The sequence below is a fragment of the Aspergillus aculeatus genome (genome assembly GCF_001890905.1).
Source record: "Aspergillus aculeatus ATCC 16872 unplaced genomic scaffold ASPACscaffold_4, whole genome shotgun sequence".
NCBI classification, from domain to species: Eukaryota; Fungi; Ascomycota; class Eurotiomycetes; order Eurotiales; family Aspergillaceae; genus Aspergillus; species Aspergillus aculeatus.
Genome location: NW_017962979.1, coordinates 1,617,534 through 1,643,381, shown reverse-complemented (window position 1 = coordinate 1,643,381; position 25,848 = coordinate 1,617,534). Strand labels below are relative to the sequence as shown.

The window sequence follows — 25,848 nt, the reverse complement described above, 5'->3', positions numbered from 1 at the left end:
TCTCCAAGGCTCGGCCGTTGCCTCAGTGTCCTTGTCCTTGTCCTTGCCCTTGCCCTTGGGCCTGAGAGTGTCCTTGAGTCTGGCTCTGGCCTTGGCCTTGACCCTGGGCGGAACCCTGACTGGGCTTCTGTCCCTGTCCTTGGGCCTGCCCCTGTCCCTGGGTCTGTCCTTGGCCCTGAGCGTATCCTTGAGCTGGGGTCTGTCCTTGCTGAGCGGACCCGTGAGTCTGTCCCTGTCCTTGGGTCTGCTGTCCTTGGGTCTGTGCCTTTCCTTGGCTTTGGCTCTGAGCAGAACCTTGGCTGGGCTTCTGTCCTTGAACCTGGGTCTGTGGCTGTCCCTGGACCTGACTCTTTCCTTGGGTTTGGCTTTGTCCTTGACCTTGGCCTGCGGCGGAACCTTGGCTTGGTTTTTGTGCCTGGGCCTGACTCTTGCCCTGCGCCTGCCCCTGTCCTTGGGTCTGTGTCTGCCCAGGTTGGGATTTTCCAGATCCAGCAGCAGATGAACCGCCTTGAGGAGTTTGGCCGGAGCTCGTGGTATGACCAGATGGAGATGTGGTGCCCTTCGATTGACCTGCGGAAGATTTTCCAGTACCGCCGGTAGTCTGGCCCTGGGTGTCCGGGCCTGCCATAGGCCCGTTGTAGACAGGATCCCCTCCGGGACCGACGCCGCTAGAATAGCCTTCAGAGGCAGAGCTCTGACCCTGAGGGGTGGAGCTACCGTATCCAGATGACTGACCCTGAGGGGTGGAGCTACCGTATCCTGAGGATTGTCCCTGAGGGATCGAGCTAGTGGATCCCGAGGACTGGCCTTGGGGAGCGGAGCTACCGTAAGCCGATGACTGACCCTGAGGAGTAGGGGTTCCAGAGCTAGAGCCGGAAGACTGGCCGTGCGGATTAGAGCTGCCGTAACCGGAGGGCTGGCTTTGAGCAGTGGTTCCAAGGTATCCAGCAGCTGCAGATTGACCCTTTGGAGACACAGTGCCAACATAGCTTGAGGCTACAGAACCTTTGGGGCTGGATTCACTGGCACTAGCCGGAGCAGCGGCCTGGGTCTGAGAGGGAAAACCTCCCGTGTAGCTGAAAGGAGTCGACTCATCGTCGTCATCAGATGCTGTTCCGACAGGGTTGTAGCCCGGGGGAAGCAATTCTCCATCAGCATCCAGACCATACTCTTCGGCAAGTTGGGAACTGATTAACTCAGGGTCCACAGATTGACCTTGAGGAACCAATGCGCTTCCGGTGTTAGGGGACTGAACCTTGGGCCGTGTTCCGCTAGGCGTGCCGTTGCTTGTAGTCGAACCAGGACGAGTGGATTGGTCCTGGGGACGGGCGCCATTGGATGCACCAGTGTTCGCAGAGCCCTTAGATGCTCCGGTGCTCGCAGACTGGCTTTGAGGGTGTCCGTCACTCGGTTTTCCTACTGTCGCGCTTGATCCGTCCGAGCCGGGTTGTCCCCGAGGATACGCGCTGTTGGTTCCTGTGTTTGTGGATGGAACCACTGGAGCCGAATTATCTTGGGGACGTGTACCGCTAGATGCTCCTTTGTTCGACGTGGAACTCTGAGGACGCCCTGCGGCAGAAGCACCGGTGTTGGAAGTTGAACTCTGTTGCGCTGTTTGTCCCTGAGGCCGGAGCCCACTAGATGCTCCAGTGTTAGAGGTTGAACCCTGCGGTGAAGTTTGTCCCTGAGGACGCGCTCCAGTAGATCCCCCGCTGTTCGTAGCTGATCCTGGAGGGGCCACTTGAACACCCGGGAAATTCCCTGTGGCTGGTACAGATCCACTACTGTAGCTTTGCGGGACAGGTTGCCCGTATTGAGCCGATTCGTCATCAGCCGTGGATTGTCCAAAGGGGTTCAATTGTTCAAAAGGAAACGCCTGGTCGGAGGACGTAGAAGCACCATATCCTGAGGATTGACCGTAAGGCGTAGGCTGACTCGCCGGATTCGCATCGCTGTATGCGGCAGTGCTCGTAGCCGAGGCTGGGTGAGTAGGCTGGCTTTGAGACGGGGCGCTCGGGAGACCAGTGTTCTGACCACCAGGAGCCGTTTGTCCGTTGGCGCTAGGCTGACTTTGACTCGACAGGCTGCTGTAACCGCCAGGGCTCTGACCTCCAGCACTAGGATGGTCTCCAGCAGCCGTGGTAGTCGGAAAAATCGCCGGTTTGGTGGTCGCAGAGCTTGCAGAGGTACTGGAACCGCCCGCGGCGGTTGCTGCGGTAGTGGTGGGTGGAAAACCGTTGACGGCAGCTCCGTTCATCATTGCTGGAGCATGATAGTTGGCGGTACCGAGTTCCTTTGCCGCAGAGCTAGGCCCGGAGATAGGTACTCTCAACGAAGAGCTGCTGGATGGGACATGTACAGAGGCCGACGAGACGGCGGCAGAGCCGGACCACTGGACAGTATGGCTTGAAGACGGTGTCGGGGAGGCTCGTTTCTCAAATGCATCATGAAGGGGCAGGGCCATGATGGAGCCGCAAAACCCCAGGATGAGATTCGCTGTCTGGACCTTCATGGCGAGGACTTGTTCCGAGAACCAAGCGCTGTACCGAGAAGATCAATCCCTGTCTGAACGTAAACTACCCCAGTCCCCACACAAATGAAAGACAAGGGTCGGAAGTATAGCTGAAGGGAGATACGTCGTTCTGACAGAGCACGAGGGATCGAGCTCGAGCAAACCCAGGGGGACACTGGATCTTAAATAAACCAAGCAAGACAGTAGCTTGGTACTTCGGTTCTGTTTATGGCCTCTTGTCCAATGGTTGTCCAACTCATGACCCCTAGAATGGAGGTCCCTTGATAGCCAAACATTTGAGCTTCGACGCCATATGGTAGCCCCACTATGAAAGGGCACCGATCAATGGAAGGCTATCAGTGCAGTGAATAGTGGTAGTTGCCCAGGTTAGGCTAGCACGTCATAGAATCAGCCTTTCCTGATGCGATGATCAGCGATCGAATGAGGCAAGCGGAACACATACCTCTTGGCCTAGGGCAACCACGGCCAGAAGAGGACAAACACCCACGGTAAACAATCAGCTTGGTCGCACATGAAGCTGCGCTGCGTTGGTCGGCCTCGAGCCGTCAAATATTTCCCAAACCTATTGCCAATCTGGGCCTAGTATAGGCCGATGGATTCTTCATTCCTTAGGCCCGTATTGTAGCCATTGGAATGTAGTATTTCAGACATATTTTGTATGTTTGTGGCACCCCTTGATTCCTGGAGTACGTAGACTTTCAGGAACACAGAGCTTGGGTTCCTTTGTTCTATTCAGAATTGAGTTTCACAGTTCAGTCTACAGGGCTATTGATAGACCAACCTTTATTGACTCGGTACCTTGAAGTGGTCAATGATCATCCGATCACGGATCAGGCTCATGTTGTACAGTACACAAAACCGCTGCCATTGACAGGCACGACAAGAGCGACGAATGAAAGAGGCTAAACGCAAGCACTGAGACTTGGAGTATTGCTTTGTCTTTGTTGGGTCAAGCCAGCGATGTGCAGCAGTTGGACGGCGCCCAGTGCCGCTCAAGATGTGTTGGGCTTGGCGAGATTCATGGGTAAATTGTCTCGATTTTCAAGATGAACATCAGCGACCTGCCGAGTCAAGAAGTGAGTCGCTTGAAGTGATCGCGCAGAGTTCTCTCCCAATCATAAGCATGGACCATGACACAATGAGAATAGCCAACTGGGGGTAGGAGTATTGAACTGCACTTGGAATAGATTAGAGAAAGCGGTAAGCGGAAGGTGGATTCAAGGCGGAAGGCGGAAATCGGAACCTTAAAGTGTGGGATGGCCAAGCCCGGGACTCTTGGCAGAAATCACCCACCACCTTTCGTCATCTTTCGAAGCTGTTTAGGCATCACCACCAACTGCCATCATAGTTATCACCACTCGTGCAAATACCTCAGAACAAGAGCCCTTAAGCTACTCAAACTGTACCAAAGGACAGTAAAAGTTCATCGATGGAGTCTTCTAACCTCAAAAGCTCAACTTTCAATCACCGCAAACAATCATTGCCTGACATATAGGCCTCCCAACCTTCTTTCTTATTATAAAGATCGATCATCCAATTTAGTGCCATTATCATCATGAGCTCCACTGAAACCGCATTTGCCTACGAGGAGCCCTCCGTTCACATTATTCTCAATCAATCCGGCTTCCTGCTAGTCCTCAATTTGGTCAACGTCTGCCTGGACAAACTGCTCTACTGCGGGCTTATCGGCCAGCTCTTCATCGGCATTCTCTGGGGTACCCCCGGGGCGAAATGGCTCAGCGACGACGCGGAGACCGTGATTCAGCAGCTCGGGTACCTTGGCTTAATTCTGTTGGTCTATGAAGGAGGTCTCTCGACTTCACTCTCTTCGCTGCGAGCGAACCTCTTCCTTTCGGTCGCCGTGGCATTGACCGGGATCGCTACCCCCATGGCTCTCTCCTTCATCCTCATGGAACTGGTCTCAGCGACTCCCTTACAGGCCTTTGCTGCTGGAGCGGCCCTCAGTGCGACCAGTCTGGGGACCACGTTTACCATTCTTTCCACCACGGACCTTGTCAAGACACGGCTGGGTGTTGTAACTACGAGTGCAGCGATGCTCGACGATGTTGTAGGGCTTGTGATGGTTCAAATCATCACGAACCTTGGTGGCGGTGGCGGCGATTCATTCAGTGCGGTGACTGTCATTCGACCGATCTTCGTGTCGCTCGCCTTTGGTGTGGGCGTCGTGCTTGTCTGCCGGTACGGTGTGACGCCTACCCTGCGGGTCCTCTTCTTGCACCGCGACAAATTTCCCAATGCTCTGAAGACAGTCCAGTTTGCTTTCCTGGCTTATACGTGTCTCTTGGTGGGGCTGGTTGCTGGTGCTACCTACGCAGGGACATCTAGTTTGTTTGCTGCATATCTTGCGGGTGTCTCAGCGACGTGGATCAGTGACTTCTTCGAGCAAAGCTCAGCAGCCGAACATCACACTTGTTTGGGATCTACTGCTGGATACGAATTGAGGACTCAGAATGCCTCCCAGGAGCGTGCGTCCAGCCAGGGAAGTGTGACTTCCGAGCGGGATGGGCAAGGAAACCCCTCGCAATCCGGTGACATGACCTCGTCTTGTGCAGAATATCCCACTGGCTCGCTGATTTACGAGAGGTACTATGCGGAACCAGCCAAGAGAATCTTAATTCCGCTCTTCTTTGTAAGTCATGTTCACTCCCTTTCTCGCCATGACTCGACTGATGTAGGCCAGGCCTCGATCGGATTTGCTGTCCCAATCACGGAAATGTTCAAGGGGGATATTGTCTGGAGAGGGGTCATCTACGCCATTCTCATGTTCCTAGGGAAAGTCGTGACAGGTACCTGGCTGGTCAGATTTACCTTCGGGCCGGTGTCGAGCTTGGTTCGGACATTGACAGCATTCTTCTCCTACGTCAAACTGGTCTGTGCCCGTTCACCGCAGGCTAAAACAGCAAAGGTGAAGAACAAGACGGCAAAGAAAGAGAAAGCACGCTCGAGGGACTCGAACACTGTAGCCACAGATCAATCCACAGATAAGGTCGCTGGTAGCGGTACGTCGGCGTCGAACGGCAACAATTCTTCCCAGGGAGCTTCCGCCAGCTCAACTGCGAGAGATCATCCAGGGCCTGAACGTGCCAGCTCGTCTAGCTCTCTTCCCCCCAAACCCAAATCTCTGTATCCATCGTCAATATTGGGTCTGGCAATGGTAGCGCGAGGGGAGGTAGGCTATCTCATTGCGTCTCTCGCAGAATCGAAGGGGATTTTCGGTCAAGGCCCAACTGGCGGCTCGTCAGACACTTATCTGGTCGTGGTTTGGGCGATCTCGATCTGCACCCTTCTTGGTCCCATTTGTGTAGGTACGCTCGTCCGAAGGGTAAAGACCCTGCAGCAACAGCGGACCAACTCGGGTGGCCCAGATCCGCTGGGCGTGTGGGGCATTTGATCATAGTGGTTGTCCATATGCGCTGGTGACCACCTAGTTAGGACTCGGTGAGAAGTCCAGTTGTGTGTATCCGAGCTGCTGTATATAGAAACAAGCAAGACATGCATAAATCGTACAATGACACTGGAACATAAAACCCGAGTACAAAACTAGCAAGGCAGATGAATATATTGCCGAGTTTAGGTAGGATCTGGCTGCGAGTCTGCTCGGCACACGTTGGAAAATCAGCTCCACGAGTTGCAATGATTGACTCACGTCCTCCAGCTTGCGTAAGCCTTCGTCCAAAGCAAGTATACCTGATCAATACAGATTATTGTCGGGACAACTGGATGTTTGAGCGGGCCCAAGGAGGTGACTCGGGGATAAAGACCCTCTATTCTTATTCCACATGCATATCCGATAAGCACATGCGGATGAAGCATTGGGTCAGAGATCGCACTAGATGAAGATCACTAGGCTGGCCTCGTTCCCTTTCTCGGAGACGTCGGTAGCTGACTAGAATTTCAGCAAGTCATCGGTCATGTTTAAAAGATGCGTTGGCCCCGATGCCGTTCGGTAACCGTGGATGCGGGCATCCACTATACCGCAAATCAGTATTCTTCTTGTGATTGCATATGAAGAGTGAGAACAATATCAGATGACAATGTACGACACATCTGTCATGATCACAAAAACTGGGAGCAATTATGTACTCTACCTGGTACTGTCCTGGCATCACTGCCTTTCGAATTGACTTCCAGGCACCGTCCCAGGATCCAAGCATTGGCAACCTTCAGGACTATTTACTCCGGCACGGTTTCCCGTGTGCTTGCGACGGAAGATGTACTCTGGATCAGTCGGCACTTACGTTCCGCGTTACTCTAGGAAATAATCTGTTCAAAATTCTGTCGATAGTCAGAGTCTGTTGCTAGCTCCCAAAGTCAAGCTCCGTGCAGTTGGGGGTCAATGATCCGTCCAGGTGAACACTAATTGATAGGTTTTTTTTCTTTCGCGTACTCGCAACATGCTTAACTTTCGGGTCCAATATGACTTGTCAGGTCAGCAGTGCATGATCTGATGCGTAATATTTGGTGACTGTCCACCGGGCACTTAGCAGTGAAAAAAAACTGCCTGGAGTGTCTGACGCTCGCGAACGCGAAACATTATGGTGCTGCGTAACTCAATTGTCCTGAATTCAATTGAGGGCGCCCAAAAGGTCATTGTGACATGAAGGTTTTCCTCCTTCAGACAAATCAATTATTGTTCAACAGGGTTCTCTAGGTCGAGCAGTGGCTTGGCAGGAAATGGGCGCACCATTACAAGAGCCTTGAATGAAGAGGTATCGCACCGATCGGAAGCACTCAAAGTGTTGTTCTTTTAAGATTATGCATCTATTGCCGCTATGTATGCATCAGCTGCGGTAGGTTGAGAAGGCTAGTGGAAGAGGGAAACCTTAGTCCAGATCCGGAATTCACCATTGGGACGCGGCACGTACGGCGGCTGTCTCTGGAAGAAAAGAAAGCGCTCCTTAGACCATTACAGTGGCGAGCGATGAAACGTCATTCCCCTCGAAGGGAGGAGAGGCGTGCCCTGTGCACACGAGGAGAGGGGAGGGATAGGGAGGGGATACTCCCTGGCTCGACTGATAGCAAGCAAGTAGGAAATCTCCTATCAACCTCCTGTCAACCTCCTCTCGAAACCCTTGTGTAGGCACTGACCACGGTCACGAGAATCAGCAATTGAACGCGTCTCCATGGGAAAATAGGTTTGATGAAGGGAATCGGACCAGTCACCTGCAGGAAGCCCCCCTCGCATGGGCGCACAACGGGAAGTGAACAACAACCACATCCCCCCAAAATAGACACAGGGCGTTGACTTTACCCTTCCGCGTCCTTCCTTCTTTCCTTCGTACTGTTTTCTTGATCTTTTCTTTCCGATCAGTCAATCCGGTAGGAGAACGGAGAAACAAGGACGATGACAGGATAGTGGGAGGGGTGGAGAGGATAGAAAGGTAATTGTACCGTTAGATGTTGCGGTGTGGTGTGTGTGGTGTAGAAGAAGTTATAAAGCTGTCGTGTCCCAGACCAGCAAACTCCCATCCATCTTTCCAAGCCAGTGTATAGCTTCTCCCCAATTTCAATTCTTCTAGTGTCTGCTGTGCAGTTTCCCCTCTTCATCTCTAGTTCTAATATCTCCTGAGCACCTTCACCATGCGTTCCTTGAGCCTCCTTCTTGCCATTGTCGCCTTTGCTGCTTCGGCTCTGGGTAGGGTTCCCGATTTTCGATCTCTGCTGGCCCTAAACTGACAGGACTCTCCAGCTCTCACGATCACCGCGCCCAAGGCTGGGGACCAGGTTGACTTCAGCAAGTCGTACAAGTTCCAATGGACAACGGTTTCGTGCGTTTTCCTTCTCCAGATTGACCCGTCATGCATAAAACTGACGGGCTGCGCAGTTCTGATCCGGACGAGGTCACTTTGGTCCTAGTCAACATGGCCTCCCAGCCTACAGTCAACAAGGTCATCACCCAGAATGCCAAGGTCTCGGATGGCTCCTATACTGTGGACATGATCACCGGGATTCCTGTTGCGTATGTTGTATCCTTGACTCGAGGTGGAACGGCAGCAAGACTGATCAGGTCGATGATAGTAATGGCTACCAACTGAATGCTATTGCCAACACCACCCAGAACACTGGCATCTTGAGCCAGTCGAATCAATTCAACGTGACTAAGGTTGGCAAAGTTGAGACGGGTAAGGATACTTCTAATTCAACACTATCATCACCACCATCACACATCTCACAATCTGCACCTACATCACCTACATCACCTACACCTACACCTACACCATCATCACCACTATCATCACCAGCACATGCACATGCACCACTATCTTCCAGCACCTACACCAGCACTAGATACAAGGCACGCCCCTGCATCTATCACAAGACCTCTTCACCATCTTCACCATCATCTAGCACCATTCCCTCCGCCTCCGTGAGACCGGGTGAGTACAGACAGGATATGAGATGAATGAAGTTATCTAACCTGGGTTCAATCTGTTTGTTACCTTAACAACAGCCACAGCATCTGCCACTACTGCCACCAAGACCGCTGCCTCCGCCACTGCCTCCGCCGGAGCTGCCGCAAGCGCAATGACCCTGAGCGGTCCCCTCGCCGTGCTCAGCGCCCTCGTGATGAGCATCTTCGCCGGAGCGTTGTAAACGACCCCAGTCCAAGGAAGGTACAGTGACACAATTCACAATTGACGTCGCGACTTTCGCCATGCGTTCCCGCTGTCACTGCACCAAACTATCACCCTCATCGTTTCGCCTCCGAGTAACGACCTCCCAACGCTCAGCCCGGGCGTCTGTCCTACCTACCTACCCAGTCCTCTCCCACTCTATATTTAAGATTCTAATCCAGGGTAAGGGTTGTATATACGCACTCATATCATCGCCAACTACACCATGAGTGGTACACACAAATTGCTTTGCTTTGCTTTGCTTACCTTGTCAGCTTTTGCCTTTGAATTAGTTGCATCACATCTCCTTCCACCCAAAACATACCAGCAATTTTGTTTACTCTTCCTTCATCTGCAACTGCATACTCTCATCATACTACCCATTCGATTTCCCCCAGAAATCCCTCTCTGACTTCATGCCCTTTGATCCTTTGCCATCACCCCTCCCCTCCCCCTCCCCCTACCTACACGAGTGACGCAACACGATACATTATCCATTTATCCCAACCATTTATCCCACCTGTTAATTGATTGACGAAAGCACAACCCCCTGTTACCTTTTTTTTTCTATTTCAATGTATGAAGATGTTTGTGACTCCCTGCCTGCAATCTTACCGTCGATGGGGTTTTTTGTGAGGTTGATAGTCGATACTTTATCTAATCATTGGCATTTCTTCTACACCCCCTGCCGATACAGTGATAGGTCACCGTAGTATAGTTCCAAGCTCCTCTCTTCGTTCGGATCAGATTGCTTTTCTCCCTACTACACTTAACCAGTCTTTTGCTGCAAGTTATCTTTAGGAAATAGGGTATCTCAACCAGGCCAGAGATTGGATAATGGCCCAAAGCAAAGGGGGAATGAGCTTCAACAGACTTGACTTGAACTGCCGCTTTCTGCTCCTTTATTTTGGTGCAACCGATTTAATAGCACACCCCTTCAATCATGGAAGAACAAGAATAACAGATATCCAACATAACTTGAAATTAGCGGTTTCATTTGGGTATAGATCTCATGAAGAAAGAAAACACATCATACAGATATTTACAAAGATCAAGGATGGGATTGGGAGGGAGCATGGCCTCCATTTTCTTTTGGTTTCTCTTCCCCACGCTGCTCCGCTCAAAGAGACCCCATCACGGAGTCTCCCAGTGCAGAACCGGACCCCGACGCCGCTGCACTGGCGCTGAAAGCCGGGGATGAGGTGTGGTCGTAATAATTCTCGTTGATGCCTTCGCGGGGACGGTCCCACGTGCGAATATGGCCTGCGGCGGGTTGGGGGTCAACGCGCGATCTTGATGAAGCATATACTTTCTTTGCGCAAAGGGTTGGGGAAGGGTAGGGGTGGGGGGTTTACCTTCAAGAGAAGACGTCATGATGGAGTTTTCTTGGAACCCAAGCCAGCAGATGGGGTCTTCTCCGACGATCTTGGACTATAATGATGTTTCTTAGCTGCCAGTCTGGGAAGTTGGGGAGGGGGAAAGAAAGCTCACCATGATCGGTGGCAACAGAGCCGTCCGCGCCCTGGGCTCGACGGGATGGCGAACGGTCGGATCATAGCTGCTGTAGGTATCGGCGGTCTGTTGCGAGTCGGACCGGACTCGGTTGCCGGCGGCACTATCGGCGCGATGACGGTTGTTGAGTTGCGTGTTGGTCACGACCATGCTTGTCCGCTGGCGCGCGTTCGCTTGGTGCTGGAGGAGTGTAAGTTTATGGAGCAAGCTTGACTGATGGTGTTCATCTGGCGGTGCGGAATGAAAACCTACCACTCGGGGGCGGTGGAGCATGCCCACGCTGAAGTCCCATAGTAACAACCGGCAATCATCACCAACACTGCCGAATCGATAGTTTCTCTCGTCGCAGCGCCAGGGATCGAATGCTACCGCAGAAACCCATGAGTTGTGGCCTTGGCATCGGGCTACGATCTTTCGTTCTGGTAGGGACCAGATCGTAACCAGATCATCTTGGCCGCCGGTCACGATGTATTTGCCGTCCGGCGACCAGCAAACACATATTAGACCACCATAATAACTGCGAAATATGTCAAGAACCCTAGCAGCAGTCAGCGATCTGTCTATCAACAGTGGCAGTACCAAGGATAGCCTGCATACTCTTCTCTCAAGTAGTCCATCACCCGCAAAGACCCGTCCTCCAGAACAATGGCCAGGTGTCTACGGTCCGGAGAGAACGCAAAGTGGGAGATCTTCTGATTGGCGACTTTCCATAAGGAGACCGGATTCGTCTTCTGATTCCTGGAGTTGACCGACTTGAGAACCTGCAATGGCTGCCGGCCCGAAGATTTCAGCATCTCAGCCGAAGGGCTGCTGAGTTCGGGTGTGAAAAGTGCATCCTCCTTCTCCTTATCATAAACTACCAACTGGCCGTTGGCGTGGGCGGCCATGAAGAGATTCTCCGACCCTGGAATCCACTTGATATGAGTTACGGCAGAATTGGCTACAACCCCGTTCTTGTTGATGCGCGCGTATTTCTGTGAGATCGGCTCGTACCATATAATGTCCCCGGCCGATGAACCCATGACGATATCGATGTGCGATGAGCTCTTCGTCAATTCGTTGATATCGTGGCTCAGAATGTGCGCTTTTGTGAAGAGAATTTTCGCCAGCGGCTCTTCTTTTTGCTTCGAACTGAGATCCAACCACTGGAATGCGCGGTTGATGTTGGCGAATGCGAAAAAGCCGTCTGGGTTGCGATCGTTCAGGCGTTTCGTCAGCGCTTCATGGGTAATTACCCGTGATACGAACGACGAGCTGCTCTTCACAATGTTGTTCTTCGGTTTCCTCCTCTTGAGGCCTTCTTTAACCACCGGCGCGGCCAGCGCGGGGTTCCCATCGCCAAACAATGGTGCTGTGGCATTTCCGTTTGAAGAGTATGTAGGGGCCTTGCTTTGGTTGCTGACTTGGACTAAAGAGAGTTTCACGCCCGAGGTTGGCGGGGTCACGCCAGTCGCGAGCGGGTTCGGGTTCACAACAGGCGCTTCCGAGGGATGGGGCGGCGGCGTTGCGAGGTGGAGGTTATCTTTGAGGTGATAGGTGCCTATCGCAAGAATTTGTGTCAGTGGACTCTCGATCACATGTCTTATGTGGGTGCGATAGAGCAAACGCACCTTCTCCAACCTGCAAAGAACAACCGCCTTCGGGATGGCTGATGATGTTGTTTGTTTCTACCACAGGCACCGCCATGCCGTTTGATGCACCAGCTGCATAGGCGACAGGGACGGTGTAGCGAGGTGGGGGAGGGGGAAGGACGCTGAATTGAGGGTTATCAGTCAGAAGGGAAGCCACATAACAGAGCCGTCATATTATGTCAAAGGCTGAGGGAAACGGGTCTGCCTCTGGAAACTCTCCAGGGACTCTGGCGCCGGACCTATGATGCTGCGGCACAGAGCGGAGATAAGGGAAACCAAACGGATGACCAGGGTGCGGTCGGGGTGGTGTGTCTTACAACATGGCTGCGGTTGCAACAGTGCCTCCACGGGAACCAATTGATGGTGAAAACAAGGATCCTCCGGGGTTGGTATGATATGATCGGGGCGTGATATCACGAATTTAGTGAAGCTAGCAATAGGCGGGCTAGTCAGGCAACGCTGAATATAAGTCCCCCAAGAGCGGCACCAGCAACGGGTGCCACTCAGGGCGGCTCTTTATACTGATATCGTTTATATAAGGAGGATTTTGCCGGGGCAACTTTTGCGCTTAGCCAGTATTGCAGGTCCTGAAGGGGGAGAGAAGCGACAATCGGTGGCAGAGAGGTAGCTGGGACGAGGAGGAGAGTTGGTCGAAACACAGGGACAATCCGCGGCCGTCCTTGAGTAGTTTAAGTAGACTTCGAGGCGGAGATTGAGGGGTGACAGGGGATATTTCCGGGCACGAATCGGCTGAGTTTGTGTCTTGGGAGAGAAGAGATCGGGATGAAGCCAGAGTCACTTTGGAAGTCACTTGGAAGGAAGCCTGGCAGGCGACAGACGGATGACCGGGACCTGGGTGGGAGGCTGGAGCTGACGGGCAGCCAACCGGTGGTCATGGTTATTCCGGGGTTAGTTTACGTTGGTTGAACTAACAGTATTAATTACTCGTAGACGGTTAGAGGCAAGTTCGCGCGTGGGGCCGGCCGGCAACTTTAGCATACTGGACTACGTAGCAGGTACGGAGCAAGTCCTCAGCCGATCCACGGCGGGGTTCACCATCAATGGTGCTCTTGGGCCCATTGTATTGTACTTGCCTACCTTACTCTCTATGAACGCTTTCCGATGCTTTCAATTTATGTACGTTAGCATTAAAAAGGCTCCAATTAAAGTGCATGGTTTCGTACAATATCCCAGGGCAATGCAGGTAGGCAAAATTGTCAAGGGTATCTAGTTTCTAGGTTTACAACTATCGGTACATAGTGTTGGGGAACCAGAAGCGCCCTCAGACCCCACTACCACTAACTCTCCGCCAGATCATCACCGCTGCTGCCCCCGCGCAGACAACCGCCCCCAGTGCGATTCCCCACGACATCCACTTGCCCTCGACATCTTCCTCACTCCGTGGGAAGGCCGTGCTAGGCTCCATAGCCGCCTCGGCAATGTGAACAAACACTTCTTGGATTGAACTCCACGTAGCGCTGACATGAAGAGGTGGACTGGGCATGTTCAGCATGGCCGTGTATTCATGAGGTTGATGCTCCGCCCGTTGGGTGGTTCGGTCCAGGTCCGCTTTAAGTGCAACAAACACACTCGCAAGCTCTTCCAAGTGCGGATACTTGGCCCGCAGAGCTGGAATATACGCAAACGAATCGGGATCAGAAGAGTCGTACGTGTAAACAATGACATCGCACTGGTCGAGAAGCTTGACCTGATTCTCCAGGATTGCAGGCTCGAGCTCTCCAAGTTCGTCCAGGATCAGATAGCATTGCTTCCCTCCAGGGAGCTCGACTGTATTCACAGCAGTTCGTGGCTGAATGGTGGGGTGATAGGTGGCGCTAAATCCTCTCGAGAGGAACGCATCCAACAGAGCCGATTTGCCGGATCCCGGAGCTCCAAGCACGTGGCCAAGAACGACGTTGCGCCCCACGCGTCCGGGCCGTCTCCTTCGCTTTCGTGGCCGCGTGACTTTAAGCGCCGCCGTTGTCGAAGGATTGCTGCGGTCGGATGACTCGAATCCCAAGTAGGCCAAGTACTCGAGCGTGGTCTTGGGCGATGTGAAAGTGGTCATACTCCATTGTGCCAGCCAGCCCTGAAGGGTGACGTGACCGGCCTCGTTCCGAACGGTGGAAGATGGGAATGAGCCATCCGCCCAAGAGGCAGGCAACCCTGGTGTCGGCGCAAATAGCGACGCCAACTCGGCGTCATTCAATCCACCATCATTATCCTTGTCGGAGAGAAGAAACAGGTTAACAAAGAAACGATAGCCCTCTGGCGACAGCTCAGCTGATGCGTAAGGGGGAACTTCAAATCTCGGATGGAGGAAGTTTTCTTGAAGGGACAAATTATCCGTGTACTGAAAAGCCCGTAGAATGATCCAGACTGTTTCGTGACGACCTTTTTCAGCATACATCTTGTTGAGATGAAGGAACCCGCGGCAGTCAATGCCTGAGGGAGTGACCGAGTGAGGATGTGCCCTTTGGATGGTCTCCTTGATATGAACAAGATCTTCTTCGCTCAGAGGCTTCTCGAAACAGCGCATCTGAAAGTCCTCCATTTCCTTGTCACTAAGATAACCATCCCGATCTTTATCACTCAGATAGAATATGCGTTGTAGCGCGGCGACAGCAGCGGGCTTCAGAGCAGACTCCTTCGAATCGAAGAGCGGTGCGATGGGATGCGTGACGGCTTTTTGACAGAGAAAGAAAGCCTCGTTGACATTTCGATGCTCGCGGGCACTGGTGCGTATACATGAATCGATCTCCTTGAACTCTGCCATTAGCGGGAGCATCTCCTCCTCAATGACTTGTGTCTCCGTGTGGTCCGCAGCCAGGTCGGACTTGTTCGCGCAAAGAACTACCGGTACATTAACCCCCAAGGAGCGGAAATACGGCAGCCAGAACAGAGCGACTCTTTCGTAACTGTAATGATCCGAGTACACAAGTAGGATCACATTGGATTTTCTGATTTCCCTTGCCAAGTTGTTCCGCTCTTGCGGAAGCGCGGAGGTGTCCACCACTGTTGTCGTTGTGACATTTTCGGGGGTACCGATGGTCGGAGGTATCGTGATCTGGGGTAGGACGGGCTGAATCTTGTTTGTGACGAAGACACCTTTGACAAGAGAAGTGATCAAGCTGGACTTGCCAGTGCCTTCGTCTCCACAGACGCAGATTCGCACTGGAGTGCTGTCAGCAACCGTAGATCAGGGTCAATTGCGGTCGGCTTGTCGAACCTGTAGCCATCGTGAAATGGGTTAGGAATGCAGCTCTGCTATCACCCTCCTCTGATCATTGAGTCATGCCTTCCTGATGTTGCCGACATGAAAACCAAGAGTTTTGTCTTGCTTGACGAAGGGTACTTTCAGGTTCCGATCGGTGACGGAGATGATCAGCGGAACCTCGGCGGTGGCTGTGCCGTTCTCGCAGCCTCAGGTCTCGATCGGAGGGATTGCATGGATGTGCAGTACTACTGTGCCGTACAAATCTGTGCAACACTTAATGCGCACACAATATGGAAGCGAAAACATGATCGCATCATATCAACCTACTGCGCTATAAGGTCGAGGCCTTCCTAACGACTTCCATTTGTCTGAAAGACTCAATTGCATGAGTTACGGCAGCCGGATGTGAAGGAAGCCGACCGCAGCAACCGCAGCCACAGGACGTAATAGAGACAAAAAGCGCATACCTACTCTTTGGGCTCAATATCGCGGGGCTGAGCACACGCTCAGGGTTTCTTTTGAGCCAGACAGGCCAATGCTCACTCAGCGACTTTTCAATAGAGCATAGGGCCAGCGAAATCAATTCCAGCATGCTGCACTAAGTGCATGGTGCCGCGGTTTCTTTTGGTCAGCTTGAGTTGGCAGGAGAAGCATAGAATGATCGTTTGCGAAAGCGAGTGGATGTCAGCCCGTCATTTGGGTTCCACTTCCGGTCGCTCCCTCAAGACCAAAGCAACCTACGGTTATCAACACCTTTCTTTTCTTTACTGCTCCCTGACTCTTAACTCTCTCTCTTTCATCCCACCCCCTCCTTCCTTGCTTCCTCTCCTCACTCTCTCCTCCCCTTCTTCACGGGCTTCTCAGGTCCGGAGTGGTTTTCAAGATGCCTCTCGGAATTCACAATCCGCTCCCTTCATCTCTGTCAAGTATGCATTACTCCGCCCGCTTTCCAACTTCCCCGCAATCACTTGCGAGGCTATTGAGCGTGAACTAACCCGCGGACAACAGGCGAATGCAAAAAGGTTGGGAAAATTCTTACGTCCTTCGTGGACCCCCGACAAGCATTTGGACCTGATAAGGTCATTCCCCCTGAAATTCTAGCAGGAGCTAAAGTAAGTGGGCAAAAGAGCCTTCCTTTGTCATACCCATTCCGTGGCGTTCTCGTCTCAGACTGACCGCTCTATCGCCAGGGTCTCGCCATTCTTACTGTCCTGAAAGCCGGCTTCCTGGGCTCCGCTCGCTTCGGTTCGGGGGTTGTTGTAGCCCGCCTCGCAGATGGCTCTTGGTCGGCTCCGTCGGCCATTGCGACAGCAGGGGCCGGCTTCGGGGGCCAGATAGGGTTTGAATTGACCGACTTCGTTTTTATCCTAAATGATGCGGCTGCTGTGCGCACGTTTTCTCAAGCGGGAACCTTGACACTGGGTGGTAATGTTTCGATTGCCGCTGGACCGATCGGACGCAACGCCGAGGCCGCAGGCGCTGCAAGTACAAAAGGTGTCGCGGCGGTGTTCTCATACTCCAAGACCAAGGGTCTCTTTGCCGGCGTGAGTCTGGAGGGAAGTATGTTGGTGGAGCGCAAGGATGCAAACGAGAAGATGTACAACAGTCGAGTGTCGGCCCGCCAGCTACTGAGCGGAACCATTCGGCCTCCTCCTGCCGCTGATCCTCTTCTACGTATCTTGAACTCGCGCGCTTTCTATGGCAACTCGAGACAAGGAGATACTATGTATAACGACATTCCTGTCTATGATGATAGCCATGATGATGTGGTATGGGAGGGTCGACGAGGCGATGCCTATGGAGAAGGTCTTCGGCGCGACCGGACTGGGGTGAATGGCAACGACGACTATGAGTACCGAGATCGTCCTCGTCGTGCGAACACGTGGGCCGATGATATCTATGACCGACCCGCGGGAGGTCTGAACCGGTCTTCAACGACTCGCAACAGCAGCCGCCCGGATACCTACGAGTCTTTCAACCGCAGCCGTAGCAACACCGCCCCTATTGATGAAGACTATGTGTATTCCGACCGCAAACCCAGCCGTCCAACAGCCCCGAAGCCGATCTTTGGACAGAGGACAGGGGCTGCCCCTACACTCCGTCAGGACCAGGCAGTTGCGCTGTACACATTCGATGCTGATCAAGAAGGCGACCTGGGTTTCAAGAAAGGCGATATCATCACCATCCTCAAGCGGACTGACAAGGCAGAGGACTGGTGGACGGGGCGAATTGGAGACCGAGTTGGAATCTTTCCCAGGTAAGCATCACCGTCCGTCAGATTCAATTTCCTGCGCCGGATACTAACCTGCCATGCGTAGTAATTATGTTGACCCTGCTTAAATACTTGATTCCCCTGCTTTAATTTATGCGAAATGACATCTTTATGACATCCCTGTTTCTGTCTTTCTCTCAATGCCTTCCAGAATACTCGTCCTCTTTGACCTTTCAGTTTCGCATCGGCGATTTTTCTCTCTTGCAAATATGTCAGCTCTGCAATTCCAAGGGTCCGCTTTTGGCATTTCATATCAGCACCGGAGTTCAAATTGAGTTGACCAGTGAGCACAGGTTTTGCTTGCACGGATAGGGGATGAGCCAGGTATTCACATTTGTGGGTTGTGGTTCCGACTGGGCTGTCCTTCGGGTGCGTGTGTTTGTGATTGTGCTTAGGTACTGCTTCCAATTTATACATAAGATGTTCTTTTCCAGTATGGGATTAGCCGGCAGACCTGGCAGTTTTAGAATGACTGAATGACTTATCGTTTACCGAGTTGAGATGGAATGATTGGAGAGGTCTCAGCCCCCTTTGTATTGAGGTTAGCTGCCGCTCAACTGACATAAATCAACCCCCCTTGCAAGGGCGCCTGGCATTGAACACAAAGACTCTGGCGTGATGGCTGGATGTCGCCAGAAAGTGGCTGCTGTCGTCACCAGTCGCTTTCAAGCGTAGGTTTCATAGGCATGTCCCTCCCTGTATGTCCGTCCATACCCCGTATGTTTGGAGGTATTAATGAATGTACATTCTTCAAAGAGCTTGAGACCGACTTTCCTCCCTGTGGTATTGCATCCTTGAGTAAGCGAGGTCATCTGGGCCTTTCCGCCTGAGCACTTACAATCATGGGCTGAGCGCACTGGATGGACCACAATCCTCACGTGTCAGGCATAACAACAATAGGGTCTTGCCTTGAAGGAAGGGCGGCAAACGGTGGGATGGAAAGTCGATAAACATTCCTGTCAGGTTCTTAATCCTTCTCGTGCTGCCACTTCAGTCTCATTAGCTTTCATTCTTCTCTCCATCCTTCTCTTGGCTACCACCGACGGAGTACTAGCGGAAGTGGGGGTGGGTATTTCCTTTCCTCCCTGGCGAGGCTCAACGATACGAGACATCCTGTAGTAAGAACGTACTGTACAGAACCTCTGAGCCGAACACTAGCAGCATGACTCACCCACAGGACAGCTCGAGCTGGTGTCAAAGCCTGATTCACGAGGCCAGGGAAGGCCTTACAATGACTTTTTGCATGTTCCGATGACAGCTCCATCGTGAATCAAATGATACACATAGAGCTCGAGCGAAAAGCTGACAGCTGAAGGTTGCGTGGGTACCGTACCTCGTACTGTAGGCAAGGCAGGAGAGGAAATCCCTAGTTAGCGTGAGTATAGTAAGGAGGGAACAAGGAAAAGACATCCCTTGAGCCCTCATGCTGCTGCATCATGGGCCGCAGGGCTTCAACGAACAGGTTTAAGAAGGGAAATCTCATGTTTTTAGGTAGTATATAATGTATTCAATTTATATCTTAAGCCACAGGTTCTTTGTCTAATGCGAAGGTAACAGTACAAACACCAAGTGAAGTAAGTGAGGGGAAGCATTTTGACCATGGGGAAAGACCGTGCCACTTGTCAATCCTAACCCACCAGCAGCACGGGGGTAATGTTGATCATTGATCGCCTACTGCAAGCAAGCGCGCGAACGAACGAACGAACGGAGGGGAGGTGGCCTGCCAGTTGATTAAGTTATTCCATACTGCAGTGGATGGATCGATCATGGATCAGCTGTGGAGAGGGCGGGCGGGCTGAGTCAGCCGGTAGTTCGGCCTGCGCGGAATCCAATCCATTAAATTTAGTTAGTTGATGATCAATCATTATTCATCCCATCCCATCCCATCATTCTAACATCCATATACTTCCAAGCTAGACTACTTCGACTACTCATCAACGGGTTACTGTGGGAAACTCTGTCTTTTTTTGTTTCCCCATTCCTCGTGGGGACTGTACCTGACAGAACTCAACGGTGTACCTGAGATACTAGGTACTACTCCGTACCTACCTCAACCAAACAAATCCGCCCAATCCAAACGGGAACCAGACAAGACGAATCTTCCAGATTCGACTGCGGTTGTAAATGGACAGACAGTAGATGGGTCTTTCTCTGATACAGTCCGTCCACCCCACTCAGGAGTGTATTCTCCCCTGATTTTCCCACCTTTCTTCCTTCTTTTATACATTTAAATTGCTGCTCTATCTCAGAAGAGCCAAGGACACCCTCACCTGTGTCGCGAAACAATATTAGTTGCTAGAATCTCCATCTATTTTTGTTCTGTCGACTCCGATCATCGCGGCCAGACCGACCACCGAACCAGCAACCAACCAGACCAAACCAACCACTTCTCGCAGGGACCACCACTCATGATTACTGGTACTCTTTCTTAGTACTGCTCCTAGTACTGCCAGTACAATAATAATACTCAGTACAAGTGGTGCTGTGCAGGCAGACAGGCAAGCAGTGGTGGGTACAATACTTACCTAGTACCTACCTGGGGACTCTCCAGCCTTTTACTACCTACTTGCTACCTACCTAACTACGAGCAACTAAACTACAAGGTTGTGAACATCTTTTCTCTCATCCTTTCCCTATTATCCTTTTTCTTCACCACCAACCAAACAGCAACCACGGCCACTCTCTCCCTCCTCAGCCTCGTTCGCTGGCCCTCCTCCTCCTCCTCTTTCTCCTCTTCAATCCCTCTTTTTCTCTTCACCCCCCCCCCTCCTCCTCTCTCTCCACCTTCAAACCGACTGCTCGTCACCATCCTCTCCTCTCCCTCTCTCTCCCGCCGTTGGCCGCCGGATGCCTAGCCGTCATCGTCATTTCTCACTCCTAGTCACCCTGGTGGTTGCTCCTCTTCGTCGACAATACGTTCCCCCGCTCTGATGATTCCATGACTATCCTCTACTTGTCTACTTTTGCGACCCTGGTGGTACCTTGACCTCCTCTCCACCAGGCGAAGTTCCTGGTCCTTTGTCAACCTCGGGACGCTTGCCTTTTAGCTCCCTCCCCCCCTCAAATTATTTGCTCCCATGCAGGTGCGTCACGTTCCCTTCCTTGTCTTTCTCTCCGCCCCTGGTCCCTGTAAATCGCCCCATTCAAGACTGGTTACGAGCATTTTCTGTTTCTGCTTTCGGTTCCCTGTCCTTCTACAGCTTTGCACTCGTGTGCGCTGCTGGTACTATTGCCCTTTGCCCCGTGGGTTGTGGGGTCCTCAATAAACCCCCCTGTTTCAACTATTTACGATTGCGGGATTGCGTCTAACAACCTCCCCTCTACGCGTAGGCTTCACCGAGCCCCTCTGAACCTGGAGGAGGATACACGACGCGGCGAGGGCATGTCCCCCAACTGTCAATTAGCGACCCAAGTCACCATGTAACGGAAGCCATCGGGCACATGTACGAAGATGATTACGACAAACGCGATTCTCGGCGCCTCAGCTATATCTCCTCCCCCTTAAGTGAAGCGATCACAATTATCCCTCCAAATCTTGCCGGCTGCGAATCTCCTACCTCTCCCCAAAATCTACAAGTGAAAAACCAGCTGAGTGAAGTGAACCAACGGCAAGTGAATGGGCAAACATGGGCGCAAGGTTCCAAGTCTGTGGAGAGCAGCCCGACGTCTCCCGCCTCGACCGCCTCGCCCGGCTCCACCGACACCGCTACTACCTCGTTCCCTCTCAACGACATCGATTACGAGTCCAATCCAGCCGCCGTGGCACAAGAGCTGAGCAACTTGGCTGCAATCCGGCGGATGTCAATGGACGTGGCAGCCACCGGGGATCCCGACCTGCCGAGTTTTTCAGTGCCGTCGATCCCGCCCTCTCCCTCCGACGATGAGAACGATGCTGCCCGCCTTTTCTGGGTCCCCGCCCGGTTACACCCGGAGTTGGCACCCAAGGAGTTCAAATCGTTCCTCGAGAGCAAGGCAGATATGATCAAACGGAAATCCGGGGATTTCTCGACCCTAGGCTCGGATGGCGAAGGCATGCGAGGAGGACTGAGACGGAAGCGGTCCATGCTTTCAAGGCAGATCGACAGCTCTCATGGCTACACGGATGGTGCGGAGCGGCTCGAGCGAAAACGCTCACAGACACAAAAGGACTCGTTGGGTCCCAACCTGCATGAATTGGAAACCTTGGTAGATGACTCGAAGTCGCGCACGCCGAGCGCTTCGTCAATCCTCAGCGATATCCAAAAGCTTGGGTTATCAGCCGACGAAGATAGACCGATACTTCCTCCAGCCCCTCCAGGTCACAGTCTTCGACGCTCAACAAGAACCCAATATCGCAAGGCTGGAAGCCTACGAAAGGGAGAGAAAGCCCCATACTCCAAACGGGCAGGGAAATCGGCGGACGGAAACGACCCTACAGGCGGACAAGCAGCTATAGGTCTGACACGGGTATCGACTGATCCCACGCCGAGTGTGACACGGTCGCAAGCCTTGGCCAAGTCTACTCAAGGAACCCCGCATACCCCTGACACAACATCCAGTTTCACGTCGGATTCGGCTTCCGAACCAACACCTTCAGTAAGTGACTCCGTTCTTCCCGATTCATCAGATCGGGCAAGCGCCCCTCCACCTGAACGTCAACAATGGCATTCGCGAATCAGCTCGAATGGACGCTCGACATTGAACATTCCATCCTCCGAACAGAGAATTCCCGAAATAGTTGAGACCCCACCGCCCGAAAGCAATGCCACACCCCCGAGCCCGAGTTCTCAGCAGCAGATCCCGCCCTCAAAGAGCCCTTCGGCAGCAGATCGATCACACGAGCGTCCCCCTAACAAACGTTCCGGACTCAGTCGCACACATGCAACAGATGCCGCCCCCACCCTTAACGAGTTCGCCAATAACCCGCAGCCCCTGCCCGGTAATACTATGCGAACCGACAGTCTTTCATTCATTCCCACAGTGTCGGAAGATCGCAAGTCAGAGGAACGCAAGCCCGAAGAAAGGAAATCCGAATCTAAGAAATCAAAGGACAAAAAGGAGTCTGAAGGAGGACGCAAATCGAGCTGGCACTGGCTTTTGGGCAACGAGGAGAAGGACAAGGACAAGGATAAGAAGAAAGACAAGGACAGCGATTCGAAGAAGCACAAATCGAAGTCTGCGGACAAAGCACACGATGCGTCTCACACCCCACCCTTGTCGAGTGAGACTATCCAGCGGGGCCGCGAAAGCCTTGTTATGGACCGACTGGACCCCAAATTAGAGGATGAACGACGCAAAGACAACACGCGGAGAGCTTCCGGCGAATCGAAGAAAGAGAAGGAATCGGGGCTATTCTCATCCATATTTGGTGGCAGTAGGAAGAAGAGCAACGGCGATAGCGGGCATCATCACAAGAAGAGCTCCTCTCGTAATTTGTCCCCTGAGCCGCCAGTTCGAGAATTGCGGCCAGATATTGATTACGCTTGGACTCGGTTCTCTATCCTGGAAGAACGAGCAATCTACCGGATGGCACATATCAAGCTTGCGAACCCTCGACGCGCGCTGTACTCGCAGGTCTTGTTGAGTAATTTCATGTACTCGTACTTGGCCAAGGTGCAACAGATGCACCCGCACATGATGCTCGCAACGTCAGCGGCTCAGAGACAGCAGCAGCGACAACAGGAAGAGTACCAACAGTACCAGCGGTATCAAGAGGTAAGTTCTTACTACCAAGGCTTTGACAGGCATCTGCTGACGTTTCCTTCTACTTGCAGGCCCAGGAGCAACAGTACACAGACAGTTCCTACGATGATCCTCAGATGTATGAATACAGTGACGAGCATCAAGACCAGTACCGATCCCAGTCGCGTGGGAGCAAAGATGGCTACGACAATGGGAATACATACGGCCCTGGCCATAGTCAATATGGGCATTCAACCTTTGGAGATGATATGCAGTTGGATGATGACGAAGACGATATGTGGTGATTGTGAATGGACAGGCTCTTTCTTCCCTTGCTACGGTCGAATAGTTGACGAGCATTTCTATACCCCTGCTTCTGTCGAATCGGGCGCCTTTTCGCAGCTTTGTACACTGGTGTTAGCTCCTATCTTTGGACCCGCGATATGTGGCAAATAGCACAGCGAAAGAAAAGGATATGAGGGTTTCTGTTTCATATTCCACTATACTCACAGGGAAAGCTGCTGTGAACCAACTTTATATAGTGCACCTTTGCATATTCCATGATGAGGGTATGGGGTAGTGCCTGATATGACCTGTTGTTGTTGTTGTTGCCTTGGCTTGATTTGATCGCATAGCGAGAGGGGTTTGCTTGATTTTCTATTCTTTACTGTCTGTATTAACGCTTTATTTTATCATAGAACCTGACCACCGACTGGAGGCTAGTAGCCATTGGCGGGGTTACTTGATATTGGCTGAGGATGTTCAGGATGCTCTGTAATTTTCAGATTATGTAGTTTCCAGTGCAGTCCTTAAGTGAATTATCCACCGAGGAGGGGCCGCGACCTGGCGATGAGTCTGGCACGTGACAGCTGTTTTCCCCACAAGCCTCCGCAGCGTCATCCAATCCACTCCCGCCCGGCCATGGACTCTTGACTTCCTTCTCCGTACTGCCTCATACCCCGGTCCTTTTCTTCATCTTTCTTATCCTAACAGACAACGCACTCCGCTTTACTTACCTGACCTAATACATCTCACGAACCGGATCTCTCTACAACTCCTAGGACAACCTTGCACCTTTACCCTCGCCCCGGCCCCGGAACGAACCGAAACAACCGCGAAAATGGCCGAAGCCTACGAGCGCGAACAGTATGTTATGTTCTTACCTTGATTATTCCTGCCCCCCGGCCCCTCTTCAGCTTTGACGACCAAAATCGAGTCCTTGGGCATCTTGGACTTTTGTTTTTGGAAGTCTAAGATGTGACGTGACGTTCGGAAGATATAATACTAACTCCAACTGGCACTCGGTTAGACAAAACAACGCCCTCCTCAACTCCCTCTCCTCGAAGGTCTCGGCGCTCAAGTCCGTGACGATTGATATCTATGATAATGCGAGGGATCAGGAGACGTTGGATCATTCGGTTAGTTCTCTTTTTTCTTGGTGTGGGGGGAAGGAGAAGGAAGGTGTTTGTTTTCAAAACTGACGTTTTCTTCGCTGCTGCACAGAACCAAGTTTTTTCCTCCCTGTCCACAAATTTCAAGGGCAGCGCCAGTCGGTTGACCCGCATGGCGCGGCAGGGCGATACGGTGGCCGTGCTGAAGGTCGCGGGCATTGTGGTCGTGGCGGGCTTGCTGGTGTGGATTGTTTTAGGGTGGATTTTTTAGGTCCTCCCATCTGGTTAACTGGTTGGGTTGGGTTGTGGGATTGTAATGAGTAACTCAGCTGGAGGCTGGGGGTTGAGGTTTCATGGGGTTGAGGGCTTGGGTCGCTCGCTGGTTTGGCCGCATTGCGGAGCGGAGCGGTGGTGGCTTTGCTGCTTGCTGTTTGTGGTGTGCTGGTCTTGAGGGGGGATGGGACACTAGGGACTAGGGTGGGTCATCATGGCTAGCTGGCTGGCTGTGTTTTGTCTTCTCAATCTTTTTTATGTGGGAGGAGGACGGGGTAATGTTCTGGACAAGTCGACTTGCGGGTTCCAAGGGACTTTTCTTCTCGTTTTGGTTCGTTTTAATTCTTATGGTGATGATGGGTTGGGGTTGGGGTTAGACTGGGTTTAATGTATAGCGATGATAGGGGGTTTGTTGTTCCCCTTGCTTTACTTCTTGGTGGTGTTCATAGCTTGTTTTCACTTGGACTGTACTTATAGGTTCGACTTTAGGGTTATTTAGACCGATGCATTTCTGTGGGTTCTCTCGCTTCTGGTGGGGGGATTACAAGGGTGTAGTGGGTATGTATTGTCTATTCACTAGATTCAGTTACGGGCCGGCGTAGTGGTCTGGGTTGGATCGTTGCAATCCTCTGGTAGGTCTTGTCGTTTTCTGATAGCCATGCCTTCGGTCAGTTGGTATAGACATTAGCTGCTAGATTGGTCGAGCCTATATTGTTTGCTGGA

The 25,848-nt window shown here is 52.3% G+C and overlaps 7 protein-coding genes across 7 annotated transcripts; 5 read left to right on the top strand and 2 right to left on the bottom strand.

Annotated features, from left to right (window-relative positions):
- Window positions 1-4,088: 4,088 nt before the first annotated feature.
- ASPACDRAFT_41206 (cation:proton antiporter) lies at window positions 4,089-5,945 on the top strand (the record flags this gene model as incomplete). The annotated part of the gene is made up of 2 exons (XM_020200910.1): window positions 4,089-5,183; window positions 5,235-5,945. 2 exons carry the CDS (start codon window positions 4,089-4,091, stop codon window positions 5,943-5,945), a joined length of 1,806 nt encoding a protein of 601 aa, XP_020058721.1.
- Window positions 5,946-8,134: 2,189 nt separating this feature from the next.
- On the top strand, window positions 8,135-9,148 carry ASPACDRAFT_41205 (GPI anchored serine-threonine rich family protein; the record flags this gene model as incomplete). Its single annotated transcript, XM_020200909.1, has 5 exons — window positions 8,135-8,189; window positions 8,244-8,322; window positions 8,379-8,513; window positions 8,573-8,931; window positions 9,006-9,148. The coding sequence occupies 5 exons, from the start codon at window positions 8,135-8,137 to the stop codon at window positions 9,146-9,148; spliced, it is 771 nt and encodes a 256-aa protein (XP_020058720.1).
- A 1,007-nt stretch (window positions 9,149-10,155) lies between these two features.
- On the bottom strand, window positions 10,156-12,962 carry ASPACDRAFT_76763 (WD40 repeat domain-containing protein). The gene is made up of 7 exons (XM_020204782.1): window positions 12,629-12,962; window positions 12,291-12,433; window positions 11,278-12,220; window positions 10,933-11,218; window positions 10,660-10,860; window positions 10,524-10,599; window positions 10,156-10,431 (listed from the first exon to the last, which is right to left on the bottom strand). The coding sequence occupies exons 1-7, from the start codon at window positions 12,631-12,633 to the stop codon at window positions 10,289-10,291; spliced, it is 1,797 nt and encodes a 598-aa protein (XP_020058719.1). The 5' UTR covers window positions 12,634-12,962; the 3' UTR covers window positions 10,156-10,288.
- Window positions 12,963-13,490: 528 nt separating this feature from the next.
- On the bottom strand, window positions 13,491-15,599 carry gem1 (ERMES complex Ca(2+)-binding regulatory GTPase GEM1). The gene is made up of 2 exons (XM_020204781.1): window positions 15,541-15,599; window positions 13,491-15,485 (listed from the first exon to the last, which is right to left on the bottom strand). Exons 1-2 carry the CDS (start codon window positions 15,548-15,550, stop codon window positions 13,594-13,596), a joined length of 1,902 nt encoding a protein of 633 aa, XP_020058718.1. The 5' UTR covers window positions 15,551-15,599; the 3' UTR covers window positions 13,491-13,593.
- A 740-nt stretch (window positions 15,600-16,339) lies between these two features.
- Window positions 16,340-18,181, top strand: ASPACDRAFT_76761 (SYLF and SH3 domain-containing protein). Its single transcript, XM_020204780.1, has 4 exons — window positions 16,340-16,454; window positions 16,537-16,640; window positions 16,719-17,785; window positions 17,847-18,181. Exons 1-4 carry the CDS (start codon window positions 16,412-16,414, stop codon window positions 17,866-17,868), a joined length of 1,236 nt encoding a protein of 411 aa, XP_020058717.1. The 5' UTR covers window positions 16,340-16,411; the 3' UTR covers window positions 17,869-18,181.
- Window positions 18,182-21,130: 2,949 nt separating this feature from the next.
- Window positions 21,131-23,766, top strand: ASPACDRAFT_24572 (putative telomere silencing protein Zds1; the record flags this gene model as incomplete). Its single annotated transcript, XM_020199274.1, has 2 exons — window positions 21,131-23,494; window positions 23,554-23,766. Coding segments are annotated over 2 exons (2,577 nt in total), but the record flags the coding sequence as incomplete, so codon positions are not given.
- An 815-nt stretch (window positions 23,767-24,581) lies between these two features.
- ASPACDRAFT_41200 (SNARE domain- containing protein) lies at window positions 24,582-25,123 on the top strand (the record flags this gene model as incomplete). The annotated part of the gene is made up of 3 exons (XM_020200908.1): window positions 24,582-24,607; window positions 24,771-24,879; window positions 24,965-25,123. 3 exons carry the CDS (start codon window positions 24,582-24,584, stop codon window positions 25,121-25,123), a joined length of 294 nt encoding a protein of 97 aa, XP_020058715.1.
- Between the last annotated feature and the right edge of the window lie 725 nt (window positions 25,124-25,848).

Coding starts and splice junctions, on each gene's coding strand:
- ASPACDRAFT_76763 (XM_020204782.1), bottom strand. Junction 11,219..11,277: donor ATGGACTACTTGAGAGAAGA/GTATGCAGGCTA, acceptor GACTGCTGCTAG/GGTTCTTGACATATTTCGCA. Junction 10,861..10,932: donor TGCTCCACCGCCCCCGAGTG/GTAGGTTTTCAT, acceptor ACACTCCTCCAG/CACCAAGCGAACGCGCGCCA.
- ASPACDRAFT_76761 (XM_020204780.1), top strand. CDS start 16,412: ATGCCTCTCGGAATTCACAATCCGCTCCCTTCATCTCTGTCAA. Junction 16,455..16,536: donor GCTCCCTTCATCTCTGTCAA/GTATGCATTACT, acceptor CGCGGACAACAG/GCGAATGCAAAAAGGTTGGG. Junction 16,641..16,718: donor AAATTCTAGCAGGAGCTAAA/GTAAGTGGGCAA, acceptor CTCTATCGCCAG/GGTCTCGCCATTCTTACTGT.